The 23,018-nt window shown below is 39.6% G+C and overlaps 1 protein-coding gene across 2 annotated transcripts in view; it reads left to right on the top strand.

Annotated features, from left to right (window-relative positions):
* The window catches only part of CCDC88C (coiled-coil domain containing 88C), a 95,132-nt gene that overhangs the window by 2,491 nt on the left and 69,623 nt on the right, over nt 1–23,018 (top strand). For both annotated transcript variants that reach the window (XM_059850163.1, XM_059850162.1), the window contains exon 3: nt 4,848–4,956. In XM_059850163.1, the coding sequence (XP_059706146.1) occupies nt 4,848–4,956 (109 nt within the window). The remainder of the gene's footprint in view (nt 1–4,847; nt 4,957–23,018) is intronic.

The following is a 23,018-nucleotide window of genomic DNA, read 5'->3' as shown; positions in this document are numbered from 1 at the left end:
TCAGTGCTTGGCTGGAGATTTCTTCCTGCTAAAAGCCTTTTAATGAGGGCCTTTGATAAATCTGGAATTGGATTTGCCATGCCATGATAGTGTTGATTGCTTGAAAGCACAGATGCAGGCATGCCTACACGTGTAGAGAGTAGGGGGTGGCAGGGTGAAAGAGCTGGGCTCCTCTTGTGTGTTGTTTCATTTTGAATTTTTTTTATCCTGCTTGCCTGATTATGGGAACAGAAATAACAGGGGCATGTGATCGTGCATCGAAACACCAGGTGTGATGCAGTGCTTTGCTGCAAGTCAAGCTGTTTCTTTCAGTGACAATTTTGAAAGCCACATTCTTGGGAAATTCATTACTAAAAATACAACATTTCTGCCCTGCAGCAAAGCAGATTTTAATTCATGGCAAAAAAAAGGCAGGTGGATCTGTGAAAAAATCCGGATACACCTGTTGAGTGGAGGTTGCTGAGTGAAAGTAAGGCTTTAGCTGCTTGAGTCATGGTGGGGCTGTAGGGGTTCAGTCAGCCCCTAATTTCTGCTGTAATACTTCAGGTTTTTCCAAAATGCTGTCTGGCAGCTTTGGGTGGAGAGGATCCCAGCTGCTTTGTGTTGCAGTGTCAACGTTTTTTAGGTGTTGGGTTCATCTCAGCAAGGCAGCTGTGTCATCAGAGAGGTACGTGACAGCTATCTACTGCTTTTGTAGCCTGCCAGGTCCCTGCTGGCTTTGTGACAGGAGGTGAAAATAGGCCTGTGCCTTAACTTCATCCTCTTCAGAAATGAACTGCCCCTGGGAATGCCAGTCCAGAATAAAATGTGGTCTGCTCAGGCTTGCCAAATGTAGCCATGGCACAAGGGCAGAGGAGGGGAACCTGGCCTGGGCTTAGGCAGACTGTAGTCTCTAGGACACCAGCTGTTGGGCTTTGCTGGTGATCCCTTTGCTTACTAGTGATCTCTAAAACAAGCAAGACTGTTTCTAAGAAAGCTGAGCATTGTTTGATTCCCAGTAGGGGCACCTCACTGTTAAATGAGTAAATTTAGTTGCAAGAGTCAGACAGCAGTGTTTGGTTTCCCCGAATTTATTAGATTTTAAAACAAGATAAATGGTTTTTCAAATAAATCTGTTGTAAATGAATGGTTTCCTTTGCCTGTGTCCTGCTCAAGTGTATATCCCACCCTGACTGTGCATGAAGGGCAACGCTGATTTTTGCAGACTTGCAGTACTGGCTGAATGCTCTGCATACAAAAATGTTAATCTTCAAAGTGGAAATGCTGTGTTTCAGGCTTGTGTTGCTGATGGATTTATGTGTACCAGGTTAATGATATTCTCTGCAGACATACTTTAAAGAACTTTTTTCAGATGGCTGTGTCTCACTTCCTGGTATGAAATTAGCACGTGGTGGCACTGCAGTGACTGCCTTCAGTGTTACAGTTGCAGATGTGGCATGATATCTACAAGCATAAGCAAATATTTGCCTCATTTAACTTCTCAAATAAAACTTCCTGTAAGAAATTATGTGGAGGTTTATGCAGGCACATAAGTGTTTTCACGTTGGCTTGTTCCAATTATTCTAATTGAAAATGGACTGCTCTCCTGTCAAAACATTTAGCAAACAGGAATGTGTGTTAGGAATACTGCTGATAATGCTATTTGTGTTAAAATCCTGTTATAACAATGCACAATAATAGGTTTCTCCATTTCAATTGCTGTCATGATTTGTGTTACCGTTCATCTGTTGTCTTTAATTTAGACCATGTGACAGGAACAGCCACATTGTGAGTACCTGCTCCTCGTGGTTTGTAGCAAATGGCACAAATAGCAGAAGGTGTGTTAGAGATGTGCATCTGCTTAATTTAAAATTTAAGAATGCTGTTTAGAAGTGCATTCTTCCACCATTTTCTAGGCAATTTAGGAATCTGCTAGCCTCAGTAGCATCATCTTGTTTGATAGAGGAAGGAGTTAGACTAGCCCCAGTGTGGTGTATTTTTGGTTAGTGCCTTGCCTGCAGAGCCAAGTGCTGTAGGATGCTGGGCCAGTCAGGTCCTTCTGGCATCTCATAACCCTTGGGCCTGGCTTGAGGGCTTTTTCCCCTTGCTGCTCAAAATGGCTTGTCAGAAATTGTAAGAATGGGATTGTCATTTTGGATTTTAAAATTTAATTTTTTTTTTATGGTTAGTTTTATGACTTAAGGGATTGCATGATCATGTGCTTGTGTTGGTGGCCCCACGCCTGCTGAACTTGTCATTTGATCTGTGCGTCCTGGCCCTTCCTTTCCTCTCTGTTCCTAGAAGACTTGAGCATGTATGAACCAGAAAACTTATTTAAAATGTTTGGGTATATAGTGAGGTTTGAGACTTTTTTCCTGTTTATTTGGCTTGGGTGGGTTTTTACTGGTTTGTGGAGTACTTCCCTAAGTCACACCTCAATCATGCTGTCTCAGTCTTACGTAGGTAGCTTTTTTGATCTTGAGAAGTAGGTGGTTTAAAAAAAAAAAGAAATGTAGTTTTCATTGTATTTGTGTGTAAGGGAAAGACCAAGCATCAAAGGACTGAAAAGGCATCTGAGGTGTTCAGGGATTTCTTTCAGATAAATCCAGACATGAATTTGTTTGGGTTACCTGATTAGTATTGCCAAAGAAAACCCCAAAACCAAAAAAAATCCTCTCTTTAATTTTCAGTGTGATCCTTAGAGTTTCTTCCTATAAAATTCTTGATTAACAAATTTCACCATACAGTCAAGGTCTATAATGTTGGTACTATAGTGTAGTACCAACAGCCCTGTCTTCTTTAGGGTAGAATTGTCTTTAAGCACAGAAAGAAGAAATAGGATCTTGCTTGTTGAGGAGGCATTGTTCCATTTTCCTGTGAAGACAATAAGCTCTGTGGCAGTTAGAAGTGTAGGCTGTGCTGGACTTCCACATCTTGTTCAGAGGGTCCTCTGAAGTAAGCTGGGGTGCTTTGTGAAGCTGGTTACACAATGTGTTCAGAAAACATGTTTTTGAGCTACATTCTATTTGCAGAAAGGCTTTTCATTTTTTTGTGATGGAGAAGTGGCAGGAGTGCCAGAGCTATGCTGTGCTGCAGCTTGGCTGGAGGTTAAGAGGACCCTGAGGTCAGTGGCATTAAGGGCTCTTGGAGCAATCAATTATCCTTAATGAAGATGATAGGATAAAAGCTCTGGAATTGCTCCTGAGGGCCTGGTCCTGCTAGTGCTTATGTTCTTGTAACAGTCTCCACTGTGCAAGAATGAGCAGATCTTGTCTAGGAAGTAGTTGTTCTGTGTCTTATGTGCCTTAGAAAACATCCAAGTCCTGCAGTTCCACTGCTGCAGCTGTTGAAGAAATAGCCTCTGCTTTCCTGTGGCTGATGTCCTGTGTTTTGTGGATTGTTGCTCCATTTTGTGCAGTTTTTGGAAGGATTGTGGAGTAGTGACTGCTGGCCAGTCAAGGATATCAATTCCTGGGCACAAACCTGGGAACACTGCCAGACCAGTGATGTGGTGTGGCACCACTAGTGACCAGTGGTGTGGCACTGTGCTGTCTGCATGAGCTTTCACATGGAAGTGAGAACTGTAGGCTGACCCTTCTGTTTGGCCAGCTTCTCTTTACTGAATGTTTCTTCCCTTTTAGCTTCCCACTTTGCTGTCATGGCCTTGCCTAAAAAAGCTGTGTCCAGCTTCCTTTGAGGTACAGCGTCTGCTTGGAGTGTACTGAAGGCAGGGTATATGCCAGTATTGGACATCTGCTTAAATGCATGTACATAAATACCATGTCAGATGTTGCCTGCTTTCAAGGCAATTTTCTCTCCTCGCTGGAATATCTATGTATTTTTTCATACTTATTCACATAACATTGCTTTCACTCAAGAGGTGCTCTGGACTGGTTGTGCATTTTAAAAAAAGTAATCATATATATGTAAACTCTGACTTACTTATGTAAACGTTGGCAGATATATTTTAAAAATAAATATTGGATCAGTTCCTCTTTTATTTCCTTGTCAACGCCTGAGTTCGATAGTTGGCCCTGGAAGAGCTGTGAATGGCTTAATTAAGAGCCAGAGCAGAGCTCTGGGAGGCAGGTGTTTGGATTGTGTAGGAGTCTGCTGATAAGAGTCATTATTAGAGGACAAACACAAATCTTTGATCTGTGCTATTGGCAGATAAAGATTTTCAGGTTCCTTTTTTTTTTTTTTCCAAAATCGTAGAGTGAGTGCATGGAGATGATCCGAAGGTGTACATTTGTATGAAATAGCTTGCAGCTTTTTTTGTCTTATGTTTTATTTTAGAAATAAAATTCCTTCAGGTACAATTTTGATTTGTTTTTAAAATCAAACAAAAACCATAGCATGTATATTAGAGATCTAGTAAGATGATATGGGGGGAATAAGTGCAGTATTTTTTTTTCCCTTCAGTTTAGGATACATCTGGTCTTTGAAGTTTTTACAGTGATCACCAATCAAGTATTTATACCCTTTTCTTGTCACAGAACTCCAAAGCTGAGGAAGGCATGATAGTGTTTCCTAGACTTACCTTTATTTGGATAAGGAAAACCCCATATTATGAGAGACTGCTTTGATCTAGCTTGCACAAACTAGATATGCTCTTTTTTCAGGGAAATATGGGTAAGAAGGGAAGCTGACCTGAAATACTGTGTGGGTTGCAGTGGGGTACTTTGTGACATGCAGGAAGTATTTCCAACTTACACATAGGTGCAGAGATAATATCTTATTCTATCATGAATTAAAGCTTATTTACACTGTATAATTCAGTGTATTTAATTCATAAACTTAAATGTGCTATTGAGGTGTTAAGTTTTAACACCAGTTTAGTAATAATTTATTTTCTTCCTTTTTAATAGAGATCCTCGACCAACAAACCAACGTGTCAACAAGCATGTAAATAATGACACCTATCTTCGGGTTCAAAACCTGACCATCTTGATCAGAAACATTAAGACTTACTATCAGGTGAGATTTCTGCTCTTTGCTCATTGATTTGTGGTGACTGCTGAACTGTTTTAGCTAGTGCAGGGGCTGGGGGCTTGAAGAAGCTTGCTACAGGAAATGGAGAGGAAATTGTGTTTGTGTAAAGTACTTTCAGCCATGCTTTTTCTTCTAAAAATGACAATACGGTTATCTTCATCTATTCCTCATGGCCAGAGGCTGCTTCCTTGCCTTCCTTTTTTTTTTTTTTTCTTTGAAGAAGTTGTTGTCCTCAAAGGCTGTCAGCATTCGGAAATGTATGTACTAAAAGGGCTGTTTTGTGGTAGAGTTGTGCATGTGAAGGGGTTTGCTGAAATGGAAGTAGTGTTTCTAGGTATAAGACTTTTTTAAAACAGGAAACCTTTTCTTAAAGTGGCTGCTAGAAAATAAAATATTGATGAAGAAATGTTTTTAACACTAGAATATAAATCTTTAATTGATAGGAAAAATAAGTCTGTGCTTAGCTTGAAGGTAGACTTCTTACACTCTGTACTTTGGTGTTCAAGTAGTTGTTTGTTCAGAACTCCTCTAAGAGAGCAAAGTGCAGGAATGACTGCAGAGTCTCACACCACACTTGTTGGGTGTTATTCTTGAGCTGTCAGTGTTCCTCTATTGTAACAGTGCTCCCCTAAAACCAGGGTGGTGACAGCTGAGCACTTTTGCTGAGTTACGAGCATGTTGGCTGCTGCTGGAGAGCCATAACATGAAGTCTGTTACTCTAAACAGAATTTCTGTATGCTCACTGTTGTGTATATTTGGACTTATTATTGAGGAGGTAACTGTTCTACTGTTTCCTTCTACACGTCTTTTGCCAGATTTGAATGCGGTGCAGTATATAAACCAGGCTAAAACCACTTAGGATTGTTAAAATGCTTCTGTGTGTCTTAATCATATAATGAACAAGCCAGCTTATCTGTAGGGGTTGATGCCACTGTGTTTACCCTGGACACTTCATCATTTCTTTGTTTATAGAAGAGACTGTATATTGGTTTTGTCTTCAAAATACAGAAGATATGTAGAGTGGTGCCTTTTCATGCCATTCTCTTCCAAAGTTTGCCTACTGCTCTTCTGTGTGAGTGCCACAACTCTGCTCCTGGACTTGCTTCGGGAAGTCAAAGAGAGGCACTGAGAGATATGAAAAATGACTAAGTCAGATGTGGTGTGTGACTAATCTGTGCAAGTTCCAGTAGCCTGCTAGGAAAACAAAGTAACTCAGGTTTGATATGGTGTAGGGGAGGATGTAATGTATTTCTCAAGATAACTGATCTGTGTCTCTTGTTGAGATCTGAAGATGCTGATGCAATGCGATGTCATTCCTGAGACCTGTGATTTCTAAGGGGAAATTCCATTTGGTCATAACTAGAGGCTGAAGTTTGGGGTTTAGTGGGATGGTTTTTTGTTTTGTCTTGCTGTTGTTTGTTTCTGTTATTCAGTGGCTAGTTTAAGTGTATATGGAGTCTACAAGAAAGACTAGTCCTAACCTTCTTTCTCCTTCCCCCCACAAGATTTGCTGTCTGAGAGTCTGGTGCTTCAGATGTTGAAACTTTCACTCATGAGCTTTTCTTCTTTTTTTCTTTTTTCTTCCTTCTTTCTTGAAGCTGATACTCTGATCTCTTTTAAAGGTACCTGGAGCAAGGTACCTGGAGCAAGATTAGAGTCAGGAAAAAAGAAAAGTGATTCAGTCATGTGTTAGGTTGCTTGTTGACCTAGCTGTTGAGCTAATCCAATAAAGCTAGTAACAAGTAAAATAGGTTAAGACACTGAATTTTCAATGAGAAAAAGTAGTTGAGGCTTGTAGTAGCAGCTGTAACAATGATGTTCCTATTGTAGTCCAGAAATTAAATACTGTGAATCTTGCTGCCTGAGGACTATATATGCAGTATGTAAACAAAGCAGTCGTGAGAGAGAGAGAGCTCATCAGTCATTGTATTTGGTCCTGAAAAGGTAATTACAACAAAGTTTAAAATAAATAACTTTTTTGGTGGCAATAAGATTATATAAGAAACTTATTTTCCCTTGACACGATCATATCTTCAGGACAAATCCAAGGTCTTGATGCTAATCTGAGATTCCCTTTCATGTGGTGTGTGCAGCTTTCAACTCTCCATCGTCTGGGGGTAGCTGAGGCCATCTATGCTGTAATTGACCTCTGTGTGAGATTGATGTGGAGTATAATGTTGCATCTGAACCTCCAAACATCTAACAGACATGAGTATTCTTGTTGTTTAGTATATGAGTTAAGTAGGTTTTTCTAGGGTATTTTTTTACATGCAACTACATAGGTGCTTTGGGATATTAAATGTTCTTAATAATTAAATGTTGTTATGCTACTTCTCTCCTGAATAGTAGAGATTTTTTAAATAGGCTGAAGTTGTGGGCATTGTTTAATGAAGCAGTATAAATACATTAGCCTAAGTTAAAGCAAGGCTAGTGTCTCACTGACTGAAAACATGTTTGCAGACTGTGAGGGAGAAGTTTCTGACAAACAATAGGAACACAAATTTTCTGCTTGCTCAAGAGAAACAAAAACTCCTAAAAACATGATATTGGCCTTGACATTTTACATTCCTCTCCACTTAATGGACAAAGTCAAGTTTATGGCATAATTGCTGAATTTGGAAGACCAGATCATCTAGAATGAAGTGGCATTTCCCTCCTCATTTTTTGAAGGACATTGGTAGGTATGAAAAACTTGCCCTTCTCTGTACTGGGCAGGAGCAACCAAGAGTGACATAAATTCATGGTACTGTAAACAGTATCTGAGGAAGGTGACATAAGTGCCTACTAAAATTAATGCTGATATTCAGAAGGTAGTTGACATTTCAGATCATGTAATTGTCTAGTCTGTCTGTGTCTACTATCAGATTTCTCTGTATAGCTGTATCACTGAGCTCTTCATTAAAGCAAAATTCTCATTAATACAGATAATGCTACTTCAGAAAGCAAGGATATGTCTGTTCTGGAAGCACAATTCCAAGTATTACAGTGTTGGTACTTTCCTGATCTCATAAGCTGAGGGTTTCTGCTGGAGATAGATACATATGAGCAAGCCACCTTGTTGGTGAAATTTGGTTTGATTTAAGCTTTAAAGGCACATCATCCCCTGTATGTGCTTCACCAGACACAACTTGGGAGAGGTTAGTGCAACAGAGAGGCATTTTTCCTGTTTGAATAACCTCTCTGTTTTAGAAATTTGCTAACTGAATTTGTCCATTTGCAATTTTCTGAAAAGTTGCCATCTTGCAACTTTCAGCTGCATGAGACTTTATTGCTGGTGGCTACTAAGAAAAAATGTCAGGACTCTTAATGCATGGTCTGTGTTTCAGTGTCCTTAAAACAAAGGACAACACTGGTTGTTGCTGGCTTTGGTGATTTTTAAATTTATTTGCTGGCTATGTAATAAGTGTTATCAGTGGTACCATGCAACATCTTTGCATTGCCAACTTTCTCAACAGTTGTACCTTCACAGGTTTTATTGACTTGAGAGGGCCCCTCTTTTGAAACCAAGCATATGACTCATTTTGCTGTGGGATTTTATGAGTGTTCAAGATAATGTCATTAATTGCATTTAATAACAGTTACACTACTGGCTCACTAGAGAAATGGCTGATCATAAAACTTCTGGAATTGGTGCCATATCTTGAAAAAGGCTGAACACAGCAGAAAGTTTGCTCACAGTGTGAAGTTTATGTGACTCTTTTTACTCTGAATTATAATGCTTGTCTGTCTTTAAACTGAGAGAAGATGGAAGAATGCTAGAAAATCAGAAGGGTGTTAGCCTCTCCCTTTGCTGTGTTGTAGAGAATATTTAAATCCTGTAGGTGCTGCTACTTGAAGATTCCATGTAAGAGCAGCACCTGTATCTGCAATGCTTGGATAATATGCTCACACCTGTAGAGTTTTGAAAGAAGCCTAAGGCAGGCTGGCAGGGGAAGCTTGAACTGGCTTTATTGAACTTCCTCTGCTTGTGTATCAATCTTTCGATTTAGTGTTTTTTCTAAGGAACAAAAAATCACTTTGATACCAGTAAATAAAAAAAGTTCTGTGAAAGGGTCTGTTTTGAAAACAGCTAGTTTCCTAACCTTCAAAAATATCAGTAATCACTCCAACAGTATATAATGCACTCTCAAACAAAAATTCCTTGCATTTACAAGAAAAACTTGAAGCTGACAAAGAAAATAATGTGATCATTCCTTGGCTGTGCCTGGATGGGTATTATGGTCACATTTGGAGTATGTGGATGAGAAGTGCTGTTGGAAGAAATGCTGCAGTGTGGTCATGGTTGTATTTTTGTTGCCTCTATCCCCTGCAGTTGTGGCTATTAAATACCTAGTGGATTACCTCGTGTTTCTAAAAGGTTAGAAATATCTCTTAATTAAATAAGTTGTACTGCAGCACAATTCTGGCAAGAGTTGTGGCTGTGTGGCATGTGCAACTTCAGTAAGAAACTCATAATAACCCTTAATTCTCATTAAGGTAAGGGGGATGGGTAAAGGGAAGCAATTCACTGACTTTTTAGAGACTCTATTACCACAAATCCTACTGTCCCCTACTGTCACTTAGCTGGGCCCAGAGATCATGGAGAGCAAGGATGCCTTACTTTTAAGGCATATTTCTTCAGACATGTGTCCTCCTTTTGCTTCCCTGCTCTGTATTTGTGTAAAACAAGTGCAAGCAGCAGAGTTTTTATCTGGTATGTTAAAGGATGTTAGCTGCCTATGAGCTGCTGAGGCTGTTTCTAACCTTTGGAATAGATACGAGTTTTTTAGGATGAGGCAAATGCTGTTTTTCCCTGTGGATCAGTGAAGGTCTTGCAATACCAATAGCTTCCAGATCAGTGAACAACTCCCATTTCTGTAGTTGAAGCACTGAGTCAGGTTTAGAGCTCTTAACTGAACTGCAAAGAGAAATTCCAACTTGGAGCTCCAGACCTGGGCACAGCTTAGGGACTGGCAACTGTACTCAAGCTATAAATAAAGTGCTGGAAGTAGTAGTGTCCTCTTTTCTGAACTGGAATCTTTCTGTACTAGGCAGGCTACTTCAGTGGGCTAGTAATCTAGTCCTTGGCAAAGTAAACAGCAAAATGCTAGAAATGCACACACCCTGACGTCAAAAAAGTATTTTTCTGTTCTTAGGGGAAAGTTTGTACCTGCAGTGGCCTGCTAAAATAAGATAAAACTGAATTTCTTTTTGCTTTGTCAGTTTGATGGGTTAAGCTATACTGTGCCTGAGTGACTGCTTTCCTTTGACTCCTATTCCCTAGGGAACAGCTTTGGCTCAGGGCCAACCTTTCTTAATCTTGGGCTTTAAATTCCAAAATTATTAACTGAGTGTCAACTTTCTCATGAACAAAGATATCCATACAAAGGTATCCAAGGCTTCAACAGAAACTTCTTAATTCAAATGCTTTGCTGATGTCATGTACTCCTAAGTGCAGTTCTCTCCCTTTTCTGTACAGTTGAGTGGGCTGAGTCTCCAAAATTTTATGCATTGGCAATTTTGCTGTTGCACCTGCCAGAGGTAGTGTGCATGTTCTTGTGGGCTGAAGTTACAGCTGCACAGAGCAACAACAGGGAGCAGCCATGAAGCCTCTGTTTTTCACAAGTCTACAATAAATAAACCAACTCCTGTGACAAATAATTATTTATAAGGTACTGTTGTAGGGATGGTCTGTTCCAGTGAGGCAGTGGGCCTTTCAGGACTTGAGATTCTGCCACTGGCACGACCTGGAGTAGAACCTTATTAGCTGTGTGTTTGCTTCTGCTTCTGTTCTTCATTTGGCTTCTAGCTAGTTTAAACTTGCTACAGGCACAGACTGTCTACATGTATTTATGCAGTACTTAGCTTAATGAAGCTTTCTTGGTTCTGCAGTGACAAAAATATTTCGAGTTAGGCTTTTTCTTCTGCAGGAGCGTGATCATGAGACATGAAGCTTGCCTGTACGGCTGGTATTGTCCACAGTGAATAGTGAAGACATTCACTTACTGTAGTGCTGTGTGCAGGGCAAGGGAGTGACTGACCTTGGTGCTGCCATTCTGGGAAATGCTGAACCAGTGATTTTAGCCTTTGATTTAGCTCTTCAGCTAAAATGGGTACCACTCTTCTGCAATGGAAGAAACACAAGAATCACAAAAATCATGATCATGTTGTGTAGGTCCTGTTATCAGGTATTTCAGTGGGAAAGAGACAAGTGACTCATCACTAGCAGCCAGACTGTCTGATGCTTTGTTAGTGAAAATGGTCTTGATCATTTCCAGAAGAACTAAACAAACATGTCTGCTTCAGAGTTGAAATAAGTTTCTGCAGAGGTCAGTTTTAAAAGTGTTCCCAGGCTGGTGAGAGGTACCCCATTTCAAGTGGCTTAGTAGCATGCTGTTGGACACCTGACTGAGATTACTGGCTTTGATTCCAGGATGCATTTTGGCTGATAGATTGAGCTCTATCTGGAAGTTCAAGGGAGGACTGATTTTAGAGACCTGTTTTTTTTTCCTTGAGGCTCCATGTGCATTTTAATGCAGAATGAAATAGTGACCTCAAACAGATGGAAGAGAATTGTTTGACTTTTAAACTACTTTCTCCTGGAGCTAGAGTATGGGAAAGGGCAGAATAGTCTGACATATGTCTGCAGTCTTGTCTTTGTTTTGCTTAATAGGCTAGAGGGGTATGAATGTATTGTGCAGACAAATGAAGAAACTGAGCTAAGAGAGGAGCAGTGTCCTAACATACAGTGGCAGATGGAGGAGACCTGTAAAATTTTACAGTATGGAATAGCTGTTTGGTTCCCACACAGCAGCATTTAGTTAACCTCTGACATGTTAATTGAGAGCAATTCTTGGGATGTCTGAACTGCTAACGCACCCACCATGTTCTTTATATGGCTTAAAAGAGAGTAATGTGAGAGTGTGTGTGACTCTCCTAAAGGAAAGCCAAGGCCTGATGTTAATCTCGTTGACTGTTGCTGTTATTACCAATGCTAAAGCCGCAGAGTATTTCAGTCCTCTGCTACTTGAGTAGCTTTGGATATTAGGTTTGAGAGCTAAGTTGCTGTTCAGACATCCATGTTCACTCCTGCTTCAATTTTGGGCAAGTGTTCTATTTTTGTTAGCTGAAATTTTGCAAAGGGGTGAATTAAGTTTTGTAGAGCCTACCAATTTTGGGTAAGCTAGAAAACAGCCTGCATGCTACTTACAGCTGAAAATAGCTTTGAGGTTAATTTTTTTTGCTGAAAGATAATAAAAAATGAAAGCTAAAGATTACTTTATTGCCTGTTTCTGTAACGAGTTCCATGTCATTTAGTACTTTTCATTAAAAAGTCTTTAAAGAGAGAAGATGAATTCCACAAATGTATAAAGTATGATTACCAAACAGTCCCCTAATTGCATACCAGTTCCCAAAGCAAATAACTTCTGCTTTTTAATGGCAGGTAGTAAAGGAAAGTGATTTATATACAAGTTTTATTGGCATGTTCTGCCTGTAAAAGTGGTATTTAATCCAGTGTCGCTTTCATTGAGGTTATTGGCACATTCTGTATTGTGATACACAGGGTTCAGTCCACAGCTTTGATTTCATGGAGCTCTGATTCCAGATTAAGATTTGGTGTCCAGGCTTGTTCCAGGCAGTGATCTGTGGAGCAAGCAAAGGTGTCTCTGTGCCTGAAACTCAGCTGGCCTTGGCTGTTCCACTCAACAGCATCCTAGTTCAGCTGTTGATACAAAGCTCTGTAATGAACTTCCACCTTTTTGTACACTGCTCTTTTTAATGGCTTATTAGACCTGTAAGCAATTCTTCCACAGTTCATTTTCATCTCAGACAGGTATTTGAGATGTCTTTTAAAGCAAAGCTTTGCTGTCCTTTTGAAGGAGTATCAAGTTTCAGAACTGTATGGGAGATCATGGATGTAATGCAGAGTTTTATTTACTTCTGAAAGCTTTTGTGGTTTGTGTTGTTGAGATCTGCTTGAGTTTATGTTGACTTCCAGTATTTTGGCAAATGTGAGTGCTCTTGGGCCAAGAAATGGGTGTGAAGGTTGTGGAGACACCTATCCTGGTTTAGAATGATGGGATTTATCCTGCTGAGCAGGTCTCTGGACCAGAGAAAGTCACAAACCTGGGGACAGGAGGGAGTTTTTGTGTGCTGATTTCTTTGCTGAAGATAGCTCATAGGACAGGGTATATTTCCTACTTTACACGGTGTATGGACTTTACACCAACGCAAGAAAGGCACCTGCTCATGAACGCATAGAAATTGAAATGCTGTCACTTCCTCATGCATGCATCTCCCATTTGCACATGTTGGTTTTTGAAGAAAAGGATTTATAAAATGAGCAAATTCGAAGGAGCAAACAAAGCACAAAATTAAAGTGTGTGCCCATTGTACTTTGAGTAAGCAGAATGACTTATTGAAATAGCTGTTTAAATGGGCTGTTTGAATGTAAGTGGTGTGAGCTTGTGCCTCTCTGTTTTCCATTGTGATTAAGAGATGGACTTGAAGGAGAAGTTAAGTGTTTAAATTCCGCTGGGTCCTCATATGGCCAGTAAAAGTGCCTAAATAAAAATCTGCTCAGCAGACTGAAATGGCCCCTGTGGAGTTGCCACTGTTTGTTCTTTCATAATTAGCATTATTAAAAGTCACTAGATGTTTATTTAATTTGTTTTTTAGACTTAAAATGACATCATTTGTGTGTGTTAGGTGATCAAGATAACTGTGATAGACATCTGCTCCTTTGGGAGCTGGTAGGAAAGACTTGTCTTGGCACAAAGGAAAAGTACTGTATTTGTATCCATTTTCACAGGGCAGGAAGATATTTAGTGAGTTATTAATACTTTTAAACTACAGTAGATGATGATCTTTAGAGAAAGATCTTGCTTTTATTTACCTTGCCTAAACAAACTGACTTCAAAAATGTCTAAGTTGTTTGCTGTATGTTGAAGAAGCGAAAGAAGGATAGGTTCCCTTTGGAACCTTAGAGTTCTTGGGGGTGTCTTGGTTTGTTGTTGGGTTTTTTTGGGTTTTTTTTGGTTTTTTTTTTTGGTTTTGTTTTTTTTTTTTAATGGTGCTCCTATTGTAATGTATCCACTGGAACAGTATTTGCAAGGGAGTGGAGCATCAAAATTATGTCTCAGTAAGACCTGTTAGGTGTGCAGTGTATGTTTATAGGGTGAGGGGAGTTGGTGCTGAGTTTAATGCCTGGTTCATTCTGGAGCAGCTGTGTTACAGTAAAGCTAAATGACTGGGGTCCTAAGGAAGGCACGAGCATTTATTGGTATAAACTGGAAGGGGGTGAATTTCTTCTAGAATTTTTTGATTCTATGGGCAGAGCTACTAAGTCTGTTAAAATGGTCATTTGTCAGGATGAAGTTTCTGAAGAAACAGTGTCAGTCCCAAGAAGCAGTTACTCTAAAAGTAAAATACACTTCACTTAAAAAAAACCAAAACCAACCAGGCATTAAAAAAAAATTAAATATTATGAAGAACCCCAAGCAAAACCAACCAACCAAAAACCAACAACAACAACAAAAACAAAAAACTACATCAAAAACTGCAGTCACCAAAAAACTCCTACAGTTAAAGTAAAGCTCTTCTAGTTTGACTAGTAATCTGAGTTACTTGGAGTCTCTCAAGACTGTGTAGTTACTTCAAAGCAAAACAATTCATCTACAAGGAGCTGCCCCTTTAAGGTAATAAGTGTCTTACAGCCAGTTCTTCAATGTTGATATTTAAAAAAGTGAAAGAAACCCCCAACAACCAAACCAGAAAAGCCTCGCTCTGTGTGTTTGTTCTGTGTTTTCCTGAATATTCAAAAGCTGTGTCAGTATTGAAAGCTTTCTCTTTGTTTTCAGAGTTTGTGGCAAATGCTTATCTGAACAGCATGTGGATGTATTTTTACAGTTTTACATGCAGAAGGAATGATTCTGTAGTAGAGGACCACAAAAGCTGCCGTTATTAGAAGCCTTGCTTACACTTCAGTGCTCTGGCACTTAAGCTAGCTCCCAGCTTCCAGTCATGCAGAAGGAACTAAACCAGAGTGCTCTAATTCTCAAACTTGCTAGAGCTGTCTCACATTTCTTCCAGTATGCATTTCCTTTGTAGCCTGAGCCAAACTCTTGATTCAAGAGGTGATTTTCATCCCCCTTTTTTCACTTAGCCCATTCTCTTTAGGAATTGCTAGGTCCAAATTCTGTGCAATTGAGGGATTCAGATTTCAAATAACTTATTTTTGCTTGAAGATTTGTCTTCCCTTATACGCAGTTGCAGTTTGGCCTTTTGTTTCTAAAAGCATTTCAGTTAACTTGCAATTGTCCTTTCTTTGTATGGCATAGGACCTGATTTTAAGTGACACTGACTTGATGGACTAGAGGTGCAGAGCATCTTGCGTAGCAGGGTCTTCAGACAGTTTTGCTTTGAAACCCTTGGATATTGTGAGACCAGAGCTGTCTGCCAGATCATGATTTGTTTTGGTTCTTCTTGACATATTGCTAGCATATTGCAGCTTTTACCAGTGTCGAGGTGCATATCACACTTGATCAGCACTTAGAGGTTTTGCAGTGTTTATGGCAGCTGCTTGAATATCTAAAGATACACTGGCTTGCTTTCCCAATCTTGAGCTTAGCAGGGCACCTAATTTTGGAGGCTTTTAGTGCTCTGCCAAACCTTCTGTAAGAGAGACAGACTGAGATGGGAGAGCTGAGTTGGCATGAGAGAGTAAAAAGCAGTTGTTTTTATAACCCAGTAAATTGCTGTGCTCTTCTAGCACACATAATCTGCAGTCAGGCTTGTACTGTCACCCATTTATAAAGGGGAACTCATTTAAAGCTTCTTTTCAGTAGGCTTTTAAACAAGTAGAAAATATAACTAAGTAGATATAGAGTTATTGGTAATAACTCTTGAGACTGTAAAGGAATAATCTTAAATACCAAATACATAAAAAACTTCAACAACAAAGAAAACCCAAACCCACAAGCCACTTTGATCTTACTGATACTCATGCAAGTCTCTCCCTTCAGGGTGCATTAATCTTAATTCCCCTAAGTGTTTTGTAAGGTAAGAAAGTTAATGGTGAAGAGTGATTTATTTTTAGTTGGTTAAATGCCTCTGAATGGTGCTTAAACACAAACAAGTTCTTGAACAGCTGCTTTTTCTGTCATAGGTAGCATATAATTCCCAGCTCAAAACTTCAGCAGTAACTCAAGTAAAATACTTCAGTTGCTTCCACCGACTATATTTAATATGCAAAGGAGGTGAGAAGCAGATTGACCTTCAGCACATTTGTTTTAAATAAGCTTTTCTATGTGTGTTAATTTTGAATCAGTGAATCTGGGATTTTAAAGCAGCTGTCTGACTAGTGTGCCAAAGGAGGTTATCAGGTCAACACTAGATTTAAGTCGTTACAGTTGTGGGGGTTTTCTGTTCTGTGTGTGGGGTTTTTGTTTTTGTTCTGTGTGGGGTGTTTGTCTGTTTTGTTTTTAATATATAGTGTTGCAGTTTGAGTAGTTTGTATAACTGGTAAAGAGGTGCTGAAAGATACATCTGCTTAAGCAGAGGCTGGGAAATACTCAGTCCTTGTTTTTCATCCCCAAAACAAAGCCATATTGAAAATAATATCTCACATACACATAAATTTACAACAAAGACTAGCTTTCTGGACTGTGGGTTTCATTGCATTTGTGTGTGTAGTTTTTGGGGTAGTTGATTTTTTTCTTCTTAAAGAGTAAATGCATGCTGCTGGTATGTGCTGTGACCTTGCAGTTGGTTCCCTGTTTATCCTCTTTGGTGCCTGTGGTGGGGAGTGTTTGACTGCCACAGAATTCCTTTGTTGGGATCTGTGCAACCTTTGTCTTTGCTTTGCTGAGATGATAAGGAATGAGTCCTGCCTAACCCAGTACCAACAAATTGTGAAAGGGACAAATGTACAGGTCTGAAGATACATACCTGGAACTCCTTCCACTCCAGAATTGGAATTTTCTGGTTCTGTCAAATTAGTCAGAGAGCTACAAGGAAGGGTGCTTGACTGTAAAGAAAGGGAGATTAAACTGCAGAAATGTACTGGTCAGTTTAGATGTGTTTGAGGTGTTAAGTGTAACACTTGTTTAGTGTTTCAAACATCTCTTTGATTCTACAGAACAAAAATAATGTATGAGTACATAGGATGGATTTTAAAACTATTTTCATGCAGTGTAATTTGTTTTCATCGTTGTCTAACTCCACTTTCAACTAGGACTAGGGTTCTGGTTTTTTTAAATAAACCTTTCCTACTTTCTTAGCCATCAGATGAAAGTTTAACTTGCCCCAAATGAAAGATTTCAGGCCACTTGTAAGAAAAGAGGTAGTTTCACAAAATGAGAAAGTGGTATTAAAGTACATCTGTGTGACTCAGGTGAGATAAGTTAAGAACGTGAAATAAAATAAATGGAGCAGTGGTCAGAGGAAAAGACCCCAGAATATCTGCACTCTAGATGTTGATAGATTTACCTGGGAGAAGGGTCATGTCTGAGATACAGTGCCATTTGCTGGATTTGAACTTTGAAATCTTTGCTTTATTGCCAGGTAGATGTGCTAGTGTTCATGGTGACTTTGACTTCCTTAAAGCATGAATCTGTACAAATTGAAAGGTACAGCTTCCCAAATTCTGAGACTTTGCAGCACAAGTCTTCTGTCAGATAAATGCCATGTTCTAAGGACAGGTTTTCTGTCTGTTGGGTGTGTTGTGACTGTGGTAGGCAGAAAGCCTTTCCAGCTGGGCTCGTGTGGGGTAGGGCACAAGACCTCAGGCATAGGGACCATGCCTGGAAGCAGAGACCCCAGTGAGATACAGGGAGCTTGTGTGTGTTGCCTTGAAGTGCTGACACCCACCTACCTCTATAAACTGCAGCTTTGCCATCTTGCAATACAAAAGGAAGTTCTCACTGAGTAGATTTTGTTCCTTTAAGTACAGTGGTTGAGAATTGCAGCCACGGACAGCTGTTTCAACAAGGCATCTCCTCCCCACAAACACTCATAAGCCTCAGTTTATTTATCTCAGAATAATCTGTCCCTTTGGTATCTAGCTGGCTGGCATAAGGCATGTCATTTAATTACTCCCTGTCTATGTGAAGCAGCATTCAAATGTCATTATGGAAGTGCAGTGCTTTTTGCTTGGTGTTCCAAGGAGTCTCCTAGAAGGATATTCTAGACTCCTTCAGCTAGTCTTAAATTAGGAAAGGATTTTAAAATTTTTGTAAGCTGTGGTGCGGATCTTAAGGCCTTAGGAAAGCTGTGTTCATAAAAAGTTAGAAATTGGCTCTTTGTGTTAACTGAAATCAGCTCACTGCTATTATTGGGGGGCAGAGGAAGGTTTTGCACTATTAGTCAGTTTAAGCACTTCCAGTTTGTTTAATCATCTCTCTCTCTCTGTGATACAGGCCCTTTTGAGTTCCACATATTTGGCACACACTGCTGCTGTATCAGAGAAATTATGAATGAAGTGAACTGGTTTCCTGGCACTTGGGAAGCCATCAAAGTTTGTGCTTAACAGAGCAACCATACTGAGTAATGTAATACAATATTAAATATACAGGCACCTAAAATAATTTCTGTTTGCAGAGTGGGGGCAAGCCTTTTTTGTTTGTTTTTTTAGCATATCATCAAAACAACTATTAAGAGGGGAGAATAATAATTTTTAAAAATTATTGTCTTTCCAAGGAACCAGCTAGAAGACGGTAGAGTTTAACTACTACCTCTCACCTTTTTAATGACAAGTCATTAATTTTTCTTTGATATTCAGAGCAAGTCTGTTCCAGTTCCCAAAACATAGGCTGTATGCCCTTGAGGAGTAAAGCAATTAAGAATTACAAGGAGTATTATGCATTGCAGATTTAAGCAACCTGCTGAAATAGTAACCTGCCATGTGCTCCTAAGTCTCTCTGTATGAATCAGGGCTTTAAAGTGGTGACTGATGCATGAGGAATATGTCATCTTTGAGATTAACAAGACAGCTGCACTTGAGAGGAAGAACACATTTGTTTTCGTGTTCTGTGACACTGACCTTCCTTCATGCAGGAAGATTCAGGCTTGAGTAACCACTTAAACTGCTGCCACAATCCTTGAGATAATACTGCTCTTCTGGTGAGACAAAGCAGGCTACAGATTTAGCTGAACATACTTCATTACCCTGTAGCTGTAACACCACAAACTCTCATTTCTGGCTGAAAACTTTCAAACTCTCATGAACTGCCTGGCATTCTTTCTGAGACTTCCTCCATTGCAGAAATAGGCCATTTAAACTAGTCTTGCTTTCTTGGATAACTGGTCTCTGTAATGATTTCTCTAGCTTTCTCTCAGTTGGATATAAGTAACCCTGGTTCTTAAGATGTTTTAATACCCTATGGTATAGCAGTACCTCCTGGTATGGAGTAGTGTCTCATTCTTGGCCACTGGATTTTATGCAGACTGGTTTGGGAAGAGTTTGGGAGTGCAATAATTCACTTTGAAGAACTGTGGTGGATCTGTGTTCCATGTCTGTCTGGACTCAGGAATTCAAACACTGTTTCTGTATTAAACACTGGACTGCTGTCTTCTTCAATTACATACATGTGAAGAGCAGAACTTGATGAGGCAGATGCACTGGAAACACATCAAAGTTTATTAAAACACAAATCAACATTTAATAAAAAAAATTGCCTAGTGAAAAATGTTAGTGTTAATTAAAGAATTTGTGCGTATTAAGAGTTCAGAATTTAAAGTTCTTGTTGCTTGGCTGTCAAATCTCACAAAAATAAATTCTATGAAATGTCCAAAGAATAAGAGTTTATACATCTGGCTCTATATAACTGAGGTATTTTTAATCCATAATGAGGAGTGGTGTGTTACAAAACAATGGAAAGCACTTTGCATTGTGTGCATTCATAAAGAGGTGCTCATTAAAAATGCACTTTTAGTCACCACCTGTTATTTGTTTAATTTGGTGCTTTACTGCAACGCTGTATTTTTGTCATCCTTCTTTTCTGAAGTACATTATTCATCACTTTGAACCATATGGCCAGAAATATATTCTGAACATCTGATTTCTATACTGGCCACTCCCTAAGGAAAAACCCTCATGTCCATATTTCTGACCAACCAGCCAAGCCTTTCCTGTCATCTTTTCATGAACATTTCTTACCTTTCGCATACTAAAGATGCAATTAGGAGATTCACAGCTGTGATACTACAAGGCAGCAAGGGGGTTGCACTTGATTAGACTGAAAAGGCCTCTTTGCTCAAGTTCATAAATAAAAAACCAAGTATTATAGGAACAAGGGAGAGCTTTCTACAGATCCTGTGTCCTCCTCTTCCCTTGCTGTTTCCTCATGGCACCAGGCACATGCTGGGAGGGGTGGGATGGGGTGTGTGCAGCGAGGTGTGCAGTGACCTGGCTGCTGCTTGCTACATAGCCTTTGCTCTTTCCTTGCCTGGGCTGATACCCAAGGGTCTCTCCCCTAGCAAAATTTCACAGAAACCTGTAAAAGTTTGATTCCTCTGGATTGGTGTAATAAAAACCAATATGAAAGATGCCTGTAGAATTGTTATAGCTTGTTTTCCTTGTCTACTCCAAATGTTCTGTAATGTACAAGCATAACTGGGGATAAAGAACCCCATTAAATGTGCTGCAGCCCTGCATTTCAGCACTCTGGCTTTATTGATTGTGCATATCTCCTCTGTTTGGAGATAAGATGTTGGAAGGTGCTGTCTCCCACTTATCTTTTGTGATAGCAGTGTGCCCAGTAATGCATTCATGAGTTATGCACTCTGAACACAGCATGTGTACAGTGTACTACAGTGAATTTTCCTTTTAATGGAGGGCAAGGGAATGAATAGGTGGCAAAGTGTCCTTTTCTTTCAGTCTGGTGTGAAATCTTGTATTTAATGTGACCACTGGGCAGGTTTCATTCTTATTCTTATTCTTCAGTCGTGAGCACATACCAAAAACCTGCCATACAACCTGGTGTAATCAGCAGTCTGCTCACAGGAGGCCCTAAGTTTGAAACAGCAGGAGTTGTGCAGCTTGGAGCTGAATGGTGTTGGCAGAGCTTTTTGAAGAAGTTTGCTTAGTTCCTGCCTGCATTGTGCTGAGCCAGTTTCAAAGGGCCTGTTGCCTCTACCTCGTGAGAATGACTTCCAGTCAAAATTCACAAGGAATCATGTATCTACTAGTCTGAAATGCAGCAAGTACTGTTTTTAGTTTCAGTTGTGCCTGTTTTTGTATTGCTGCTTAGAAAGTAACATCAGTGAATACAAATTTACTTTGGGGGAAATTCTGGTCTTTACTACTGTGTGTTCAACTTTGCAGATCATCTGCATATTTCCGCTGTCAAAAGAAACTGGTTCTGTTTGGAGGTTCAAACTAAAATGCCTGATTTTAGCACTCTGTATTTACTGTGTATCTTAATGTTGTGAAAATACAACTGCATTTTCTGATATTTAGAGGAGCAGTGGATTTGGGTACTGCAACTGAGGAGCCAGAGTACCTAGACTTGTGTTAAGGTGCTGTATTATAACTGCTGGATTTCTCTAATTGCTTCCTCCAGATAGTAAGCATCTACTTATCCCTTTATAATTTGTGGGAGCTGCATGTTTTCTGAGCAATGTGAAGTAAGACCATTAGTTTGGATTCCTAGATTCAAAATGCAGACTGTTACTATAGGTTTGAAGAGCACAACTTGTTTTACTGTAACATTCTTTTGGTGAGTGACTGCGCCAGTTCTCATAGGGCTCCAGTTTCTGATCAGCCATTCATCACTGAACTAATTCATGGCACTCTGAGACTAACAGGTTTGTCAGAGTAATTCGATGCCTCCACCGAAGTATGTTTAAACAATGATGCAGAGCCATTTTAATAAGTTTTGTGAAAAGCTGCTACTAAACCAGAATAAGGTAATCCTTATTCCAGCATTTATCATCATTGTCATTCCAGAGTTTGCAGTGGAGCTCGCATGGCTCCTTTTTATGTTTTATAGTGGAACTCCTTGCCAAGGTTTTGTACTTTACTGAGGTGAAGGGTGTAAACACTGTAGATAAAATACTGCTTGTGCTACATTTTTCTGATTGTAGTGTCCCTTAAAATTTCATTGGAAGCTACTTCTAGGAATCAGATTTCTTCCAGACTACCAAGGAGGGTTCAGCATGCTTTGAGTGCTGCTAGGCTTATATCTGGTACTCAGTAGATGCAACAACAATATAAACATTTTTATAACCCATATCTTCTGAAATACTAATAATCTTTATTTCTACAGAGCAGTGCAGCCCAGATGTGCTGGATGGGAGGTGTTGCTGTTCCTTGCAGCCTGAGGCCTGAATTTCTCTTGCCTGGAGCAATTTTTTGGGGGGGTTACTGTCCCCTCCTCTGCTTCCAGCTCATAAGGTTGCACTGCTGTTGTTTTGTGATCTGGTTGATAGGGAGCTCCAAGTCACTTGATACTTCATATTGGGTTTCCCTCCATTATGTTGCTTAAATAATAAACCTGAGCTCTGCTGGTGGAGGTAAGGGATATGAGACACATGTGAGGCAGCTTGGAAATTGCTGAGAACCATACATGCCTGCCACCTTTGTGTGCCCTTCGAAGACACTGAAAATTAAGTAATATGATTAAAAAATTATGCTAGTAGTAAAGAAGGGGGTTGGTAGTATGCATAGTTCTGCTTTTTCTACCTATAGCTAAGGCTCCTTGTGTTTGGGGGCCCTTGCTAACTTTTGAGTCTTTTGTGACCATTTTTTAAAGTTTTTCTTTTGTAAATACAAGGTCTTGAAAGTTGCTTTTTCTTTTTCTTTTTCTTACATATGTTTGTATGTATCCTCTCTCAGGAAAATGCTAAACATCCCAGCTTAGAAGGAAACTGTGTTTTGTTGATACAGAAAAAAACAGTGGTATGTAAAAAATTAACTTCTAACACTGCTATGCCAGTAAAAACTGGCATAGCAGTGTTAGAAGTTAATTTCTCCGAAATGTTAGTAATGACACAGTGACACAGCTTATGTCTCTTTCTCTCACAGATAGGATTTTCTAGGATGCAGCAGTACCTTCATACTTTTTCTC

Source organism: Haemorhous mexicanus, chromosome 6 (assembly GCF_027477595.1).
Source record: "Haemorhous mexicanus isolate bHaeMex1 chromosome 6, bHaeMex1.pri, whole genome shotgun sequence".
Taxonomy (NCBI): Eukaryota; Metazoa; Chordata; class Aves; order Passeriformes; family Fringillidae; genus Haemorhous; species Haemorhous mexicanus.
This window is presented reverse-complemented; position numbering and strand designations above follow the sequence as displayed.